The sequence below is a fragment of the Entelurus aequoreus genome, linkage group LG06 (assembly GCF_033978785.1).
Source record: "Entelurus aequoreus isolate RoL-2023_Sb linkage group LG06, RoL_Eaeq_v1.1, whole genome shotgun sequence".
NCBI classification, from domain to species: Eukaryota; Metazoa; Chordata; class Actinopteri; order Syngnathiformes; family Syngnathidae; genus Entelurus; species Entelurus aequoreus.
In genome coordinates, this window is record NC_084736.1 from 63,614,552 (window position 1) to 63,634,938 (window position 20,387).

At 37.2% G+C, this 20,387-nt stretch overlaps 1 protein-coding gene across 1 annotated transcript; it reads right to left on the reverse strand.

The window, feature by feature from the left end:
- Nucleotides 1-2,443: 2,443 nt before the first annotated feature.
- On the reverse strand, nucleotides 2,444-20,129 carry ppp2r2aa (protein phosphatase 2, regulatory subunit B, alpha a). Its single transcript, XM_062051201.1, has 11 exons — nucleotides 19,988-20,129; nucleotides 19,776-19,875; nucleotides 19,422-19,499; nucleotides 10,760-10,857; nucleotides 10,511-10,676; nucleotides 8,535-8,647; nucleotides 8,271-8,448; nucleotides 7,800-7,964; nucleotides 7,517-7,686; nucleotides 7,345-7,436; nucleotides 2,444-2,867 (listed from the first exon to the last, which is right to left on the reverse strand). Exons 2-11 carry the CDS (start codon nucleotides 19,780-19,782, stop codon nucleotides 2,588-2,590), a joined length of 1,347 nt encoding a protein of 448 aa, XP_061907185.1. The 5' UTR covers nucleotides 19,783-19,875; nucleotides 19,988-20,129; the 3' UTR covers nucleotides 2,444-2,587.
- Nucleotides 20,130-20,387: the final 258 nt, after the last annotated feature.

The window sequence follows — 20,387 nt, forward strand, 5'->3', positions numbered from 1 at the left end:
AGAAAAGTATATGAATTCGAAATCAAGTTTTGGAAATCTTTATTTACACCTAAACTTAAGTTAAATGACAAATACATTACTGTAAATCCCCTGGCCCCAGACTACCAACTCTCCGGCCATCTTTATTCAAGAAACCCCTTTAAAGAAAAAAAAAAAAAACATACAAAAAAAAAAGTGCATTTTAACCAATGTGAGATACAGCTTAAGATGCTACTGTAAGAATAAACACTCCACTGATCATGTTACTGATTTCAGTCTTGTAGATAAGCACAGGCGGTTAAACAGTCATAAAAATAACGCAAAATTAAATTATATAGGCTTTCAATTAAGGCAATTTTGAATGTAGTATTGACCGGCTGCTTTCTTGAAGAACACACAGCAGCAGTTAATTCCCCTGAGAATCTCCTGTCTGGCACATTAGAAAGTTCAAGAAATGCACATGTAAGGTCTAATTCTTAAAAAATAAAAAAAATAAAAAGGCAAATGGGGATCTTTTGAAAGTTTAGGTGACAATATATCCAGTGCACCAGCAAAAAAAGAAAACAAACCCTCCTCACGAGACCCATAGAAAGGACCGTAAATGTTTCTTAACAAGGTTCTTTACGGTAAATAAAAGTACAGATTTTGTCAGTTGGAAGTGACAGTGAACTTTCTCCTCAAAATTTAGATTTTTTTAGAAATGTGTCTGAGACCAAGCTGGAGAACTGGCATTAAGCCACCATTGCTCTTTATACAAATCAGCAAAAGGTCAGATATGGTTGCAACTAGGTGCTGAGGGAAACATGGTCAAACTTTGAGAGCATTTATGGTATTTCAGGATTGCCTTAGGAGGCCGAACATGACCCATTACTTAAGAATATCACCACATCATTCAGTAGGATTTACAGTCATTGTGAAAGTAACCTTAAAAACGGTAACATATAAAGAAGAGGAGGGGAGCGTATAATCTACCCGTTGACTCCAGAAGACTGGCAACTTTTGACGGAGGAACCAGAGTAGACTGCAAGTGGTTTCTCCATGAGCTTACAACATCCTCTGTTAAGTGCCTTGTGCTTCACAAAGTCTCCCTTTATATCTTTTGTAAAAATTAAAACCATCTTACACAAAATAAGTGTCAGATTACAAAAGGGAGTAAAAATGCCTTTTCCCATTTAGGCAAGAATTGGCTAAGCTTTCACAGGCAGAAAAAAGAAGAAGAAAGTCAGTCAGCTAACTGTTAAAAATATTCTTTGGACATCCCACATCAGAAATGACATGCACAGTAATCAGACTAACTATTGCCATAATTGATACAAAAATAAATCTGCCAGTCGTTATTGATCTCTTTTAGAGATACAGTACAAGACATCTTTAAAAGAAAAACAAAACTAAATCTAAAGGGTAAAGCTATCAGTCTGCAACAGTTTTTTTTAACGGGGAAGTTGGCGGTGGCGACGCACAACTTTTGACATCACAACACAAAACAGATTTAGGCCACATTATACCCTTTCACGCTCAGAATACCATAATTTTTTTTCCTGAGTAGTCATGGTGGTCCACTGAGGTCTGAGCAGGGCACAAATTTAAGGGATTATAATTTACAGGAGTATTGTATTGGTTACTTTGGCATGACTCCACAATAACCCTGCTGCACGTGTAAATGCTATTTAATCAAAGCCAACAGGCTTTTTTAAATCATTCCTCATCAATTGAATAATTCGCATTCATACTATCACAATTTTTTTTTTTTAAAGATACATATTTTTATATGCACTATTAAATGTCTAATTTTGGCAAGCAGCTGAGCAGGAAATGTTTTACATAAAACATGCATTTTTTGTTTCATGAAACAAACTACCCAATGGAATAATTTAAAAGCAAAAAATGTATTTTCTGCATGCAGATGCATAACCAACTAAGTGTCATTTTAGCATGTGATAGAAGTTGTTGTCTGCAGCTTCCTTACAGATAGAAATCTATGTAAACCTCTGGCAACCTACAGGGTAATGATTTAAGCAAGTATATATTGGTATGCAGCATAAAAAGGGTTGGCAGTAATGTTTACAGAACACATTTGGAGAATAAGCTGAACAGTTAAATCCTCAAATGGCCCTTTAAGCACATAAAGATTCATTATGGTGAGGCGTGGTGTGCGAATTTGGCAGCTTGACAAACACTTGGGGGCAAATAAGGAGTGGTAACTATTTGGGTTAGCAGTGCTTCATGCCAGTGCAAACAAAATGTCTTAAAAATTTAAAATATTTCCTGTTAAAACTAACACAAGAAGATAGCTACAAAATGCATAAACAAATCAGTAGCTACAACAAAGAAAAAATGCCACAATGGCACCAAAGAATACATACAAAAATATGTGTTTTGGAACACATCTTCCCTTTGGTCTGGGATGTAGTGGAGTAGCTGGATGAATAAAAGTGTCAATCAGAGAGAAACTTAAGCCTCTGAATCCCAAAGTCTGCAACCAGACCTACAAAGTCTGTAGGTTCTTTATTTGTATTAAACATGAAAAATCTGCTCAAGGTCTAAGAAAGAATTGACCAATAAGACAAATTTAGTTTTTTTTTGTTTTTTTTAAATGGTTCATGAACTGCTAGTCTAGTTTGTCCTGGAATATGTACAGATTATTGGTGGTGGCAACAGCAATGATATTGTCCATGGGATGCCAGGCAGTGTGGAGGATCTTCTTGTTAAAGTCCAGACTATCTACACTAATCTCATCCTTTTTGCGCTTCCCACCCGAGCTTACTTTGCAAGTTTTAAGGACGGATTGAGGTTTGCAGTTCTCCCGGGACGCCTCCAGAGTCACATCCTGCCTGTAGCCTCGGTCAAACATCCTGAAGAAGTTGTTGTAGGATCCCGTCATGACAACGCTGCAAGCACACACACAAATATGGATAACGTTTATCTATAGCCTTTTTATTAGACATTACAAATTACATGATGGTATTACATTCACACCTCACTCCTACACTGCTTTACCCAACAATCAGTAATCATGATTTCAATACCGATAAAAAATAATCTTAATTATTATTGTGGCCATAATTGGCATCCCTAGGTCGTTGTGGCTTGTGCAGCCCTTTGAGACACTTGTGATTTAGGGCTATATAAATAAACATTGATTGATTGATAAGCCTAGATCTCATACATGAACACTATTTTTATCTATATGGACAAAAAGTGCAGTTAAAGTCTTATGGCCATCAGGTTACATCTTTCCAAATTCTTACATTGGTTTTTATTTTTGAATCTCTTATGTCCATAAAGTGGTATCTTGCACAATTTTTTCATTTATTTTAGTTATTTCTATTTTTTTATACATAATAACCCTGATAATTTTGGTCACAATAACCGTGATAAGAAATTTTTAATACATGGATATATGCATGTACGTTGTGTAATTCGTAAAATAAAACAATACAATGATTTGCAAATCCTTTTCAACTTTTATTCAATTGAATATACTGCAAAGACAAGATATTTAATGTTGGAACTGAGAAACAAAATTTTTTTCCTGCAAATAATCATTAACTTAAAATTTAATGGCAACAACACATTGCAAAAAAGTTGTCATAGGGGCATTTTTACCATGTGTTACATGGCCTTTCCTTTTAACAACACTGTTAACTTTTGGGAACTGTGGAGATCAATTTTTGAAGCTTTTCAGGAGGAATTCTTTCCCATTCTTGCTTGATGTAGAGCTTAAGTTGTTCAACAGTCCGGGGTCTTCGTTGTCGTATTTTACGCTTAATAATGCGCCACACATTTTCATTGGGATACAGGTCTGGAGTACAGGCAGGCCAGTCTAGTACCTGCACTCTTTTACTATGAAGCCATGCTGTTGTAACACGTGGCTTGGCATTGTCTTGCTGAAATAAGCAGGGGCGCGTCCATTATAACGCTGCTTGGATGGCAACATATGTTGCTCCAAAACCTGTATGTACCTTTCCCATGCCTTGGGCACTAATACACTCTCATACCATTACAGATGCTGGCCTTTGAACTTTGCGCCTTTAACATTCCGGATGGTTCTTTTCCTCTTTGTTCCGGAGGACATGACGTCGACAGTTTCCAAAAACAATTTGAAATGTGGACTCGTCAGACCACAGAACATTTTTATACTTTGCATCAGTCCGTCTTAGATGAGCTCGGGCCCAGCGAAGCCGGCGGCGTTTCTGGGTGTTGTTGATAAATGGCTTTCGCTTTGCATATTTGAGTTTTAACTTGCACTTACAGCTGTAGTGACAAACTGTAGTTACTGACAGTGGTTTTCTGAAGTATTCCTAAACCCATGTTGTGATGTCCTTAACACAATGATGTCGGTTTTTGATGCAGTACCGCCTGAGGGATCCAAAGTCACGGGCATTCAATGTTACGTGCAGTGATTTCTCCAGATTCTCTGAACCTTTTGATGATATTACAGACCTTAGATAGTGAAATCCCTAGATTCCTTGAAATAGCTTGTTGAGAAATGTTGTTCTCAAGCTGTTCGACAATTTGCTCACGCATTTGTTCACAAAGTAGTGACCCTCGCACCATCCTTGTTTGTGAATGACTGAGCATTACATGGAAGCTGCTTTTATAACCAATCATGGCACCCACCTGTTCCCAATTAGTTTGTTCACCTATGGGATTTTCCAAATAAGTGTTTGATGAGCATTTCTCAACTTTCTCAGCCTTTTTTGCCACTTGTACCAGCTTTTTTGAAACATGTTGCAAGCATCAAATTCCAAATGAGCTAATATTTGCAAAAAAATAAAGTTTTACAGTTCGAACGTTAAGTATCTTGTCTTTGCAGTCTATTCAATTGAATATAGGTTGAAAAGGATTTGCAAATCATTGTATTCTGTTTTTATTTACAATTTACACAACGTGCCAACTTCACTGGTTTTGGGGTTTGTATATACATACATAGTGTATATGCATGTATACACATATATACACACACATATATATATATACATACATATATACACACCTGAATATATATACATATATATGTACACATACATACATAAACATACATATATACACATACAGTACATATATACAGTATATATACGCATTAACACATGTGATTAATAAACATTTTTTTCACGTTACCGTAAATTAATGATGATTAATCAAAGTGTATGTTTTGACCAGCGGCGGAAAGCAGAGTGCATTGCACAGGCAGTGATCATGTCACACACCAGGTAGAGTGATGGGCTCTGCGCCCACAAAAAAACCTCAAAGGAACTTTAGATCAAACTGAGGTAATTAGTATTGCAGCGGCAAACTTTCTGATCATCGGCGCACATCAAGTTTAAAAAAGCATCTTAAAGCAAAACATGAACGTGAGGGTAGAGCCACTAGCATGAAGGCTACTTAAATAGGGTTGCCAAACGTCCCTTGAAATACGGAATCATCCCGTATTTGGAAACAAAAGTATGCGTTCCCTATTGAGCTGTCAAGGGACGCACTTTGTCTAGTATTTTTTGTTTTAAGTAAGTGGCCAACAGAGCTGATTATTTTGTTTTCATGTTACCGGGTTGGTGTGCCCTGTAAAAGAAAAAGGTAAATCGTGACGTCACACGCCAGTTTTGACTTGGCAGTTTTGCCAGTCACCAACATGCACAAAGCAGGCACCTTGTCAGTGCAGCAGATAACTAAAGTAAGTATATAAAAGTTCAAATAGAAGTGTTCTGCCGTCTATATTTCCAATAAGCGCAATAAGTGTTTGTTTCGTTACTGAGTGCAGTTGGTTCGAGGTCCAGCACGCTTCGTCATTCAATGAAAATATTACACAGCCCGATTGCACCGTCCGGTAGGAGAAGACAGGTAGGAGGCTTAAAACTAGTAGTGCCATGTAATTTATTCCACTTTAATGAGCTATGAGTGTGTAGGTGGTGCTTTTATTTGATGACAAATTACACAATATAGCATAAAGACAATAACCTCACTGAGAGGAGATCTCCTTCATAAATAAAGCACAATTGAAATGTTACCAGTCATATTAGTGAAACATATTTCACCTCTCTTTTTGTCAGAGTAGTTTTCAAAGTGATGAAAGCTTGAGACCTGCTCTACCAAAAAGCTGCATACTGAATTCATTCTGTTTTAAGTTAAGCATGACAGACCCCTGTTAAAGAAATATGTTTTTTTTATTAAGTTAAGCAGGAAATATTTATATTTAAGACGAAGAAAAACAAAAATGTGCACTTCTTACTGTACTTATTGTCACCAAGTTTTGAGCAAATCAATGACTTGCAGTTCAGTAGAACATTTGGAAAACATTCTTACATGACATTCTGACTATAAAATTGCATTTGTGTTTGCATTTAGAGGAGAGGAGCTACACTTCCATGTTAAGATAGCAGTTTCATGCATTAATAACACAACATGTGGATTGTTACAATCATGCTTTGATTGTCAAAGATGTTAGGTGATATTTTTTCTACATGTTTAAATGTTTCTGATATTCTGTACTTTACATCTTGTACAAGTTAGTAATAGTAGTTTATTTTGGACATGTTAAAAACAAAGCAAAAGAAAAAATTGAAAAAAGGGATTTATCTTGATAACATTACAGTAAGGTACATAAATAGTAAATGTTTAACAATGTAAACACATAAAACATGAAAACAATACATAATGGTTAGGTTTTTTTCATATCCAAAAAGGAATGTTAGTTACTCCCACCCCTTATTTTATAAATCAAATACCAAGCTTTGTTATCATCATTATTATATACAATGAAAAATGTACCTGTCTTAATTAAATATATTATCAATAATCTTTTACCAACTTTACACTTTTATTATATGTAATTTGTACTGTTAGTTGTTCCACACAATCTTTAAATTTCAATAGTTTTGAATGTAAGAAAAATGTATTTGTGTGATCCCTATATACTGCCTTATGAATGACCCTTATTGCTTTCTTCTGCAGGGTGATGAGTGGATATCGTGTGCTTATGTAATTATTGTCCCAAACTTCTGCACTGTAGTGCAGGTTAATGACATTCATATCTCTGCATGACAATGTTTTAACCTTCTCTATCTATTTATTAATACAACGTAATATTCAACCTGTTTAGCATTGTGCAATTGCAAACTATCAGGTTATAAAAGAATATATCATAGCAATGTAATATTGTGTAGTGAAATGTAATTACCCAATGTGGGCTGCAGAGGGCAGTGGCAGGCATGCCTGCAGTATTAAACCTAGTCTCACTAGTGGGGAAGAAGACATATGTACATCTACCTAAAGCAGTTGCATAATTTATGGCTGCTAATGTCTGGGAAACATACAAAATTCAGGAAGGGGAAAAAACAACACTCTTGAGAAGAGAAATATTACACTCACCTGTCATTTCCATTCCAACAGCACTCAAATTTGTCAAAGATGCAATCGTTCTCATAGAGTGAACACAGCTTGCTCCTGAGATATTCATGCACCTGTTTGAAGACAACAATGACCATTGCACACGTGTAAAATACAGCATGTAAACATTCGAGCTTTGCAAGTGTTACCAGACCTGGTAAGTCTCAACTGGACGAGTCTCCATATTGAGGTCCCAGATTTTGACAGACAAGTAGTCGCGGGTCATCATGTATCGTCCGCTGTGGCTGAACTTCACATCGGAGATGGATGAAGTGATTTCGGAGAAAAAGGAACGATTGTTTGGATCCTCTGGCTCTTCAAATACTTTGAAAGAAAAACAATGTAATTTAAGTCTAGTACAAAGTATAACACGAAACATAGATAACACTTAAGACAATTTAGAATCTAAATTTAGATCTTCAACAATCTCTCCTTACATTTGGCATAGTTGTCACACAGTGCTGATGCCCTCATGTCGCACAGTCGTATGGTTCCTTTACTGCTACTGTACACAAACGTGTTGCACTGGTTCGGATGAAACTCTGCTGCTGTGATCACCTCAGTCAATTCTTCCATGTTAGCTGGCTTAATGTCAACAATATCTGGGGAGAGCCAGTTCAGGTCCAATAGCAAGAATACAACATCAAATTAAATCAGGAAACTGAATGGGCATTTTCTATGTTCACTTTGGCATCAATTCATGAAGATAGAGAATATATGGTGGAAATTTGGAATAAATTCAATTAAATGAGTCATCATTTGACATATTTTAGACATTTCCCTCTTTAAAGTCGCTCCAACCTCCGCCCTCTCCCACAGTGGAAAGGATGTCATCAATTATTGGCATCAAAAGGTCATCAGTTTCCACAACTCATGACGTCTGCAAGAAGCTGGAAGAGAAAGGATACTAAAGCTGCGATCATTGATCTCCAAATGCCACAAGTTGATGCGAAGGTCATCTGCGGACAGGTAGGTTTCACAGTCACTGTTGACCGAGATGGAGTTGATGTGGTAAGTATGAGCATTGGCAAACACTCTACGGGGGCTGGCCTCTACCATCAGGTCCATGGGCATGAGTACCGGCACCTAAGGGACAGGCCCAGTTACATTAGCTCAATGGAATCTTTTTTTTTAGAAGCTGAAGAACAAATGTGACAAACAGAATGCCCCACCCGTAGTGATGTAACTGTGTTTGGATCTCTGTATCGACCATCATCTTCCTTCAAATTGTAACCTTCAGGTCTCTTGTCTCGTTCGCTAATTTTCCACAGCTTGATGGTTTTATCTACAAAGAAGAGTTGAAAAGGAAAAACAAATGACACAAAATCAACTATTATGACAAATCTCTGGATGATCAATGCAGACAAAGGTTTTCCCAAGCCAGTGTATGTAGATGGCTCACCAAAAAATACATGAATGACCAACATTACTGGTGGTAATGTTCAAATTCGTCATTGAGGTCAGGCATTTATTATGGTCACCTACTATTGAGGGTGCATAAAAAAATAAAAAAAAAGATTCAAAGCAGAATCGCAACTCCTATTCATCCCGATTCTAAATTGATTCATTCATCCATCCATCATAATTTTCAAAAATCGATTACATTTTTTTTTTTGGTTGTATAAATTGTATTACTTTCTTTATAAGAATCGATTATCAAATTTTCAAAAATAAATTTTTAGGCAATCTCCATGCAACTAGAAGGAGTTTTCTAACCTGTAACCCATTTTGAAAAAGTTTCGTTATAATTATTATACCAAATAATACATTGCGTGAATCGGTTTGATTCGAGACTCATGTTGAATCGAAAATCGATTCTGAATCAAATCGTTAGGGGCCCAAAGATTCACACCACTGTTATCATTTTATTATCATTATCTTATTATAAACCAGTGTGCTAAAACTCTGCCCAAGTACTGCAGCAAAAGTTGAATTCAAATCCGTTGGGCTACGTAGAGCACTCCAAAAAAAAATCTGTTTCTCAACTGTGAGCCGTATGGGCCGCAGAGGCACTCCATACTTTGGGCTCTGTACCGAGGATGTCGTTGTGGCTTGTGCAGCCCTTCGAGACACTTGTGATTTAGGGCTATATAAATAAACATTGATTGATTGATTGATATTCCACCACTTGTGGCAGTAATGACAATATTAAACAAAAGAAGTCTGGAGCTCGAGCAAAAATTATGACTTAAATCGTGAAGTAATATTTTCATTTGCACTTTAACGGGGCCGTTTGCAACATTTACACAGATGCCTAAAGGGTGAAAACTTTTCAAAGTATTTTAAACACTATATCCCGCCCTCTTATGGCTTCTCGTACATAATGACGTACGTACCATATGCACGTGCATTAGCTTTAGGTGTTGTTAGCTAATAATAGCAATTTGGATAGCTAGCGTTAGCGGTCATTGAATGTATATTATATCAGAACAACAACATGACTGCAAATTGTTGGTTGCTTCTCTTGGACTGCTTCTGTATCTGTGCATGTGCTCCCCGTGCGCATGTGTTGACGTGACCGGCTGAGTGACCGCCGTAAACACCAATCTTTTTATTTGGGCCGTTAAAATGTTTAATTACATAAACTTTGTAATTGTGAAAAATATAGACAAGTGTCAAACAAATGTGTTCTGTTAAACCACCAATGGTAACATAAGCTAGTCTATGGTGTTCTTGTTATATTTTTTGCTTTGAAAAATGTTACTTAGACTTCCTTTATGGTCATTCAAATCTGAACTTTACAGTACAGAACTGTAAGCAAATAGCAAACCGCACCTTTAATTTTAGTGACAGTTTAGTTGAGAAACATTCATTCTTATTTTTGTTTATTTTAGTACAACATAATTGAATGTACACTTATTTTTCGTCAGTTATTTATGAGTCCGCTCTTATGTAGTATATTTGGTTATTACTTGTCAGCTTTAAATAGATAATCTATGTGATTAACTAATATAATTTGACAAGGTTGTAAACAATAAGTATGTATCAGAGTAAAGCTACTAATTCAGTGTTAATACTTGAGTGGACCTTGGGCCCCTCTGTCATGAAAAGGTTGTGCCATGATGTCAATAAGGTTAAGAACCCCTGATCTACACCACACAACCCTAGAGCACAGTATTACCTCAGGATCAAACACAAGTGAGTTTACCGTTTGTGGATAAAAGGAAATTAGCAGCATTATTCTGGGGCAACCATCGAATCTTGTTGATCTTCTCCTCAATCTCAAGGCTCTTCAGGTAGTCAAACTCAGGCTCATGGCTTTGAAATGTGCTGTAAACATTGTATTCTCCACGGCATTGCGGCTGATTCTTACTCTAAGTAACCAAAGAACAAAGACCATGTCAGGTCCATCAAACTGGCACTGAAATTATGATGCGTCATTATGGACCAAACGTACCTCTGGCTCCTGTTGAAAGATGACAACACGACCTCCTTTGTCTCCAGTTGCTAGCAGCTCCCCAGAGTGGTTGAACTCAACAGTTGATATGATATCCGCTGCCAATGAGGACATTAGGATTTTCATTAAAAAATTGCTTTAAATGCATCCCAGTGTTTCCCATAAACTGCCAAGATACCTGTGGCGGTGGGGGCGTGGCTATGGGCGTGGTCACCATGACCGAGTAATTTGCATAATTTACTACTATGATATGATTTTCTCTAAAAAGGCTCAAAAAATGTATACTTACTAATTAATAATAGTTTTGTTTTAAACGTCTATCCATCCATCCATTTTACAATATAATTACAACACTATGTACATATTTATATACAGATTTGAACAATAAGTTATTCACTGAAATATATTTATTAATTGTGGTTCTTACAAAAAATATATCTTATAAAATATAAAAGCTAAAATGTCTCTTAAAGCTCTGCCCCTTTAATTAGTGCATACTAAATAATTTAACTTTAGCCTACTACTACAACCATATTATTTACCAGCAACATAAAGTGAAACAGAGGCAGAGGTGTCCTGCCACAGTCAGTAACAAATAAACAGAAAACAGTAGTGGTCAAATACAAATAAGGCAACAAGAGAAGTATCCTACACTTCTCTTTTGTAAAGTAAATCTGAACAGCCTATATGGGCATCTACATCAACTATATGATTTCCCTGAGAAGCTGGACAGGACAAAAAATTAAAAAAAATAAAAAAATAATTATAAATATTTTTTTTATTTGTGGCGGACGTAATTCTTTCGTGGCGGGCCGCCACAAATAAATGAATGTGTGGGAAACACTGCATCCTATGTCCAAGGTAACATTCAACCATAATGTCAAAGTTCAGTTACACCTGTTTTTTTGGTCAGTCAATGAGCCGTGAAAACAATGTCAAGCATGGTGAAAACACAACAGACCGGTGACGCAAAACTATATGTACACACACTACATGGCCCAAGTGCTAGGGTCCGGGAACATTAAGCAGGGAAAACTAACAATTGGCACCTTGAACAGCATTCACATTAAATCCTACATTATAACAATGAATCCCTGTTTACTGCCTGGCACTATTGTAAGTGAGTGTTATCCTCAGTACAAGCTCAAACTTACACAGAAGACCAGACTATATAGTTATGCAGTACAATAGTATAGTGGTTTAGGGAAACTTCCGAATTGTTCTAATGTTTTATAATAGATTGAAGAGAAATGACTGAAAATAATAGAGGTTATGTCTCAAAACCAAAAGGGTGCAAAAGGTCCCTAGGTTGCCTAGTGAAGATGAAGTGTTCATGAAATATTTTAAATAGCCTAATAGTACTCTATTCAAAAGTAAAAATAACCTAAGATGATGTGGCTTGTTCATCAGATAATCAAATCCTAGATACAGTATTTTCTTAATGAGATTTTCTGTTATGTGCGAATGTGACCGTTGTGATAAACCTGTACTTACAATGATTTAACAGTCATTACCATGTTTATTTGCAAAGTTTGTAAATTTGCAGTAGGTTGCAATAAATCCACAAAACTAAAAAAATTACAAAAGGGTCACTATTTTAACTGACCATTTTTGCAATTTAAAAATCAATGTAATGTACAAAAGAGGCTGAAAAATGTTAAGTGCAACTGTAGATCTAAGATTCACTAGTGCAGTATATACTAGTAAAAGTACATCAACACAAAAGGGGGGCTGCAAGTTACTGTGCAAATGCACTAAAGCATTATTTAGATTCAAGAACGGTTCCAGTGTTTCCCATTCATTCATTCATTTGTCTTTGAAATTACATGTTAGCCTTTTTATTAGCCCATTTCATTACAAATTACATGACATCACACTACCGCTTTATTGAAATTTGTTTAAGAACAATATTGTTTATTTTATGTACTTATAGGTTCCACACCGCTATTGTTCTTTTTAGATTGCAAAATAGTTAACTATTGTTTTTTATGAGCATATTTATGAGCACAGTATTGTTTGTTTTGATATACTGGGAGGCTATAAACATACAGGTGAAACTAAAAAAAATAGAACATGCAAAGTTTGTTAAATCCAACATTTAGAATTAAAACCTAAAAATGACATTGGCTCATAAATTGCAACTCAAGATATTTCAAAGCATTTCTTTTGATATCATTTTGATGACTATGGCTTACAGCTTATGAAAACCTCGAATTGAAAATCTTTGAAAAAAATTGTGTTTTAAAAAACTGTCAGCCATGATTATCAAAATTCTAACAAATAAAGGCTTGACATATCTCGTTTTGCAGGTAATGAGTTTATATCACATTTTAAGTTAAATTGCTGACATGAATCAACTTGTGCCCGATATTCAATTCTTTTTAGTTTCACCTGTATGGCTATACCTACAGCTGATACTGTAATTTAAACTCAGTGCAAAAAGTTGTTGGAGCTCTGTGTTTATTAATAATTGACAGTTAAAACAGTTTTAATTAAGTAGTTAATTTAAAAGTACACTGGTCTTTTTTTGATTGTGGTCTTTAAAAAGTATCAAAAATCGTGGCGATTTACAGCTATCAGTATCGACTTTTAAAATTCTACAGTATGTAAGGTTGCATTCTTGCCTCATACTTCACTTTAAGGTGAGTAAAGAATGTACTATGTCCTAAAAGTCTGATATAGAAAAAGATACAGTATTATCAGCTCACAGATGCTACCTGGTGGTTGTTTAAACACGCTGCAATAAGTCCCAATACTTAATACACACACAGGGTTCTCACAGGAATGAGGCAAAAATACAACCTTACCTACTGTAATATTGTGACAACCCTAAATACGAGACTGTATGGAAGTTGAATACAGAACAGGATGCAGCCACAATGACCTTTACTGCTTTCTCTTATCCGGAAATAATCAAATTATTTCACACAGCTGGAAGTCTTTAAATCTGGGGAAAACAACTGGCAGTCTCAAAGTCACAAGAGAATCACAAGCGACGGCTCTGTGACTCAACAGTTGTCAGGCAGCTCACAATAAACACATTAAAACAGCAAGATGACATGCAAATCAGATAATATTAGTGACTTTTAGCTGCACCTTTGATTGATCATAATAAAAAGTATAGTTTAGGTAAGGCTGATTGTAAACAATCAATCTATAGCCAACAGTGACAACCACAAAAACAACAGAGGAATATGGTCTTTTAAACTGAACTTGCATATCATGTCTGTCATACCATTTTCTATTCAAGTTACTGTGTAACAGTAGTCATAGCGTGCAGTCCAGCCTGGCGACCACATATCTCCACTGGTTCAGAGTTAAGTCAAGCAGCGCTAGCCAATGAGTTAAACACCCAAGGCCGTGAACTCATTCTTTAGCAAAGGGATGGGCGATATAGCCTAAAATCTATATCGGGATATATTGCAGGCTCCTACGATAACAATATATATCATGATATTGTAGCGGTTGCTTTAAGGACATAATTCATCACAACTGTTTACTTGACTTTGTCGTCGCTATTCACTGCCATTGTTCTATTGTGCACATAACAATGTTGTTCTTGTTTACCAATCAAATATGCAGTTAAAGGCCTACTGAAACCCACTACTACCGACCACGCAGTCTGATAGTTTATATATCAATGATGAAATCTTAACATTATAACACATGCCAATACGGCCGGGTTAACTTATAAAGTGACATTTTAAATTTGCCGCTAAACTTCCGGTTCGAAACGCCTCTGAGGATGACGTATGCGCGTGACGTAGCCCGACGAACACGGGTATGCCTTCCACATTGAAGCCAATATGAAAAAGCTCTGTTTTCATTTCATAATTCCACAGTATTCTGGACATCTGTGTTCGTGAATCTGTTTCAATCATGTTCATTGCATTATGGAGAAGGAAGCCAAGCAAGCAAAGAAGAAAGTTGTCGGTGCGAAATGGACGTATTTTTCGAACGTAGTCAGCCACAACAGTACACAGCCGGCGCTTCTTTGTTTACATTCCCGAAAGATGCAGTCAAGATGGAAGAACTCGGATAACAGAGACTCTAACCAGGAGGACTTTTGATTTGGATACACAGACGCCTGTAGAGAACTGGGACAACACAGACTCTTACCAGGATTACTTTGATTTGGATGACAAAGACGCAGACGTGCTACTGTGAGTATGCAGCTTTGGCTTTTTTTTGCGTATGTACGTAACTTTTTTAAAATATATAAGCTTTATGAACCTTGGGTTAGGTGAACGGTCTTTTGGGCTGAGTGATTGTGTGTGTTGATCATGTGTTTGAATTGTATTGGCGTGTTCTATGGAGCTAGGAGCTAGCAGAGGAGCTAGGAGCTAGCATAACACGTACCGTACCGTAAGTGCGCGTCACGTACGTAACTTTTTAAAAATATATAAGCTTTATGAACCTTGGGTTAGGTGAACGGTCTTTTGGGCTGAGTGATTGTGTGTGTTGATCGGGTGTTTGAATTGTATTGGCGTGTTCTATGGAGCTAGGAGCTAGCAGAGGAGCTAGGAGCTAGCATAACAAACACGCAGGTGTTATTATGCAGGATTAATTTGTGGCATATTAAATATAAGCCTGGTTGTGTTGTGGCTAATAGAGTATATATATGTCTTGTGTTTATTTACTGTTGTAGTCATTCCCAGCTGAATATCAGGTACCGTGAGTATGCAGCCTTGGCTGCTAAACATTCGATAACTTGACCGTATGTGCGCGTCACGTACGTAACTTTTTAAAAATATATAAGCTTTATGAACCTTGGGTTAGGTAAACGGTCTTTTGGGCTGAGTGATTGTGTGTGTTGATCAGGTGTTTGAATTGTATTGGCGTGTTCTATGGAGCTAGGAGCTAGCAGAGGAGCTAGGAGCTAGCATAACAAACACGCAGGTGTTTTTATGCAGGATTAATTTGTGGCATATTAAATATAAGCCTGGTTGTGTTGTGGCTAATAGAGTATATATATGTCTTGTGTTTATTTACTGTTGTAGTCATTCCCAGCTGAATATCAGGTCACCCCCGGCTCTCACAGCATCTTCCCTATCTGAATAGCTTCAACTCCCCACTAGTCCTTCACTTGCACTTTACTCATCCACAAATCTTTCATCCTCGCTCAAATTAATGGGGAAATTGTCGCTTTCTCGGTCCGAATCTCTCTCACTTCATGCGGCCATCATTGTAAACAATAGGGAACTTTGCGTATATGTTCAACTGACTACGTCACGCTACTTCCGGTAGGTGCAAGCCTTTTTTTTATCAGATACCAAAAGTTGCAATCTTTATCGTCGTTGTTCTATACTAAATCCTTTCAGCAAAAATATGGCAATATCGCGAAATGATCAAGTATGACACATAGAATAGATCTGCTATCCCCGTTTAAATAAAAAAAATTCATTTCAGTAGGCCTTTAAGAGTGAGTACTTCTGTGTGGCCCCTTTAAGTGACCGTCAAGAATTATACCCAAAGGTGGGGGTTTGTTGTGACCGCCATTTTGAGTCGCTTTATGTAAAAACACACTTCTTCTGTGTGTGAATAAACAGTGCACACGTTCGTGTGTCAAAGCTATTTCAAGTTGCCTTGCTTCCGCGTTACAAGTGCAACAATATATTATTTGGCTTTAAATAATAATGAAACCATTTCAAAACCGGTTACAAAATCTCCTAATTTGGCAGCTGACGGTAAAATATTGCATAATTTCTACAAATGTGGGTATCGATGCTGTACCAAGTAGTATTGGCAATAACAATGCTGATACCTTAAAATTTCTAGATTATTTGATGATTGAATTTTTTATCACAATTATATTCAGACAAAAAAACAGGATGGCGCAGTGACAATATAAAGGATGTTCTTATTCCCTTTCAATACACATAATAAAATCAATCAATATTGCAAAATAAAGTGCTAAACTTCATATAAAGTCTGCCGTTCTAAAATCCAATGTTGTTTGAAAACTATGTTGGATCAATACCTATTTTCCAGAAGTCAAACTTGCTGAGTACTGCTCACTAGTGTTACCATATCTGAGTTATTGTGTAGAAATATGGGGAAACAACTACAAATGTGCGTTCCATTCACTAACTGTGTTACAAAAAAGATCAATTAGAATAATACATAATGTTGGATATAGAGAACATACAAACACTTTATTTATTAAATCACAATTATTGAATTTCAACGATTTGTTGTATTTGCAAACAGCTAAAATGATGTACAAAGCAAACAATAACCTGCTACCCAAGAATGTACAACAATTCTTCTCAACAAAAGAGGAGAAATATAACCTTAGAGGAAAATCTAGTTTAAAACATTTGTATGCTCGTGCAACACTTAAAACCTTTAGCATATCAGTATGTGGAATTAAATTATGGAACGGATTAAGCAAATAAATCAAACAAAGCAGCAACATGATTCAGTTTAAGAGACGGTTCAAACTACAAGTGTTCACAAAGTACACAGAACAAGAATTATGATGAACATCTTGAACCCTTTTTTTTCCTTTTTTTTTATTGAGGCAAAGATTATTTATGTATTTAATGTTTGTATGCTTACTATGGTATAATATTTATTTGTTCACTGTTCTGTTACAGAGAACAAGGATATTGGAGAAAATTGCTATGGTATGAAAAGGGGTAGGATTAAATCAGCTCTGCTTCTTCCTACTCCTTTTCGGACGTGCTGTAATGAAACAACTGGAATTGTGTGATGCATTACATTGTATCGTATGCATGTTCGAAATAAACTGAAACTGAACTGAACTGAAGTATGGATCAATGTAGTTGGCTCTAAGATTAGCGTTAGACCCTTAAATATCACGATAGTATTAATAGCTCTATTGTCCGCCAAATGAATATCATTTATATTGTCTACAACCCTCGTTTAGCGCAGTTCTGAAAGTTTTCGTGGAGTGACGTTTGTGGTGTTATTGCAAAGCTACACCAATTTGTATTTGTTACATTAACCTAAAACCCCCCAAAATATTACAATTGAAATTTGAGTAGGAATTCTGCAAGAGGAAACTGGTTTCCAATTGAATAGTTTGCGTGTTCATCCTACATCTAACACAGTCAGATTAGGCGTTGCCCGTGTTTCAAAAAGTTAATGCAATAATATGTAGGGATGTCCGATAAAATCGGACTGCCGATATAATCGGCTGATAAATGCTTTAGAATGTAATATCGGAAATTATCGGTTTCAAAATTATCGGTATCGGTTTCAAAAAGTACAATTTATGTTTTTTTAAAACGCCGCTGTACACGGACGTAGGGAGAAGTACAGAGCGCCAATAAACCTTAAAGGCACTGCCTTTGCGTGCCGGCCCAATCACATAATATCTACGGCTTTTCACACACACAAGTGAATGCAATGCATACTTGGTCAACAGCCATACAGGTCACAATGAGGGTGACCGTATAAACAACTTTAACACTGTTACAAATATGCGCCACACTGTGAACCCACACCAAACAAGAATGACAAACACATTTCGGGAGAACATCGGCACCGTAACACAACACAACAGAACAAATACCCAGAACCCCTTGCAGCACTAACTCTTCCTGGACGCTACAATATACACCCCCGCCCGCCCCCAACCCCGCCCACCTCAACCTCCTCATGCTCTCTCAGGGAGAGCATGTCCCAAATTCAAAGCTGCTGTTTTGAGGCATGTTAATGTCTTGTTTAGCGCGGTTCTGAAAGTTTCCGTGGAATGAGGTTTGTGGTGTTATTGCAAAGCTACACCAATTAGCATTTGTTACATTAACCTAAAACCCCCCACAATATTACAATTGAAATTCGAGTAGGAATACTGCAAGAGGAAACTGGTTTCCAATTGAATAGTTTGCGTGTTCATCCTACATCTAACACAGTCAGATTAGGAGTTGCCTGTGTTTGAAAAAGTTAATGCAATAATATGTAGGGATGTCCGATAATAACGGACTGCCGATATTATCGGCCGATAAATGCTTTAAAATGTAATATCGGAAATTATCGGTTTCAAAATTTTTGGTATCGGTTTCAAAAAGTAAAATTTATGATTTTTTAAAACGCCGCTGTACACGGACGTAGGGAGAAGTACAGAGCGCCAATAAACCTTAAAAGGCACTGCCTTTGCGTGCCGGCCCAATCACATATCTACGGCTTTTCACACACACAAGTGAATGCAAAGCATACTTGGTCAACAGCCATACAGGTCACACTGAGGGTGGACGTATAAACAACTTTAACACTGTTACAAATATGTGCCACACTGTGAACCCACACCAAACATTTCGAGAGAACATCCGCACCGTAACACAACATAAACACTACAGGACAAATACCCAGAATTCCCTTCAGCACCAACTGCTGCAGGGATAATGCACTTTGTGACTTCAATAATAAATATGGCAGTGCCATGTTGGCATTTTTTTTCCATAACTTGAGTTGATTTATTTTGGTAAACATTGTTACATTGTTTAATGCATCCAGTGGGGCATCACAACAAAATTAGGCATAATAATGTGTTAATTCCACAACTATATATATCGGTATCGGTTGATATCGGAGATATAAGAGTTGGACAATATCGGCAAAAAAGCCTTTATCGGACATCTCTAACAATATGTTTTCAATGCATACACGAGTACTGAGCGATCACCCCTGCACTCACCTTCGGAGATGTCGTCATCTATCGCTCCTTTGACTTGTGAGAAGCACCACTGCACATCACCGCTCTCATCACCGACCCCTACAGGAGAAATAAACCCCCATGTCACTACACCACAACCAGAAGTTACTTTAGCCCGAGCTTTATTTTGCGAACGACAGAAATTAATTCCCACTCTTTCACTTTTGTCATAGCACTCCCTGCGCCAGCCTCTGGGACTAACATAGCATGCTAGCTAGCATATGCTAGGTTAGAGGGGGGAAAAAACAACAGACTACATAAAACGTGTTTTTTTTTGTTTTTTCTTGACTCACTCCACCGACGACCATAGTTTCGTTTTGTGTTTCAAAGTATTACCTGCCATTGTGAGCGCAATCAAGGAGAAAAAGTGGTTTCTCCGAAGCGGGTTCGGGCCCTGGTTTGGAGAGCGGTGTTGACCCTGTTCGGCTGCTCGGTTCTGGGCGATGAAGATGTGGAGGAATGGAGCGAAGAGTGCGGTCAAAATGAAGAAAACACATGCACGCCCGTGGCCCAGCTCTTTTCAAAAGGTCACAATCCCTCCTGCTCACCTACAAAATGTTAGCAGCAGTACTCTGCACAGGTGCTTGGACTTCGCACTCTACTTTAAGAATTCCCTCGTCTCTGCCTCTCCCCACATTACACTTTCAAAATGGCGCAACGCGGGTGGCGTTGACAAGCGTTGCAGGAGTCGCACCGGGAGAGAGGGGCGAGGGTGCGCCAAAGAATTCAGTGTTTATTAGTGTTTATGAGTACACTATTTTACAAGAAAACATGACTTTTTCAATTACAGTGTGATTGTTTTTTTTAAATAAAAAGTGATGATTACTTTCCTTAAAAAATAACCGGAAACGCCTAACACCGCTCCTGTGTATTGTGATGGTGAATAAAATCAAACGCAACAACACTAAGATGTTTTTTTTTTCCGCGAACTCCCGCCCTTGTGGATTG

Bases quoted from the DNA above. Each gene is read 5' to 3' on its own strand.
- ppp2r2aa (XM_062051201.1), bottom strand. The intron at 10,858-19,421 runs GTGAGTGCAGGG...CCTCATTGGCAG, and splicing joins AGATGACGACATCTCCGAAG to CGGATATCATATCAACTGTT. The intron at 7,965-8,270 runs GTATCCTTTCTC...GGCTCTCCCCAG, and splicing joins GATCAATGATCGCAGCTTTA to ATATTGTTGACATTAAGCCA.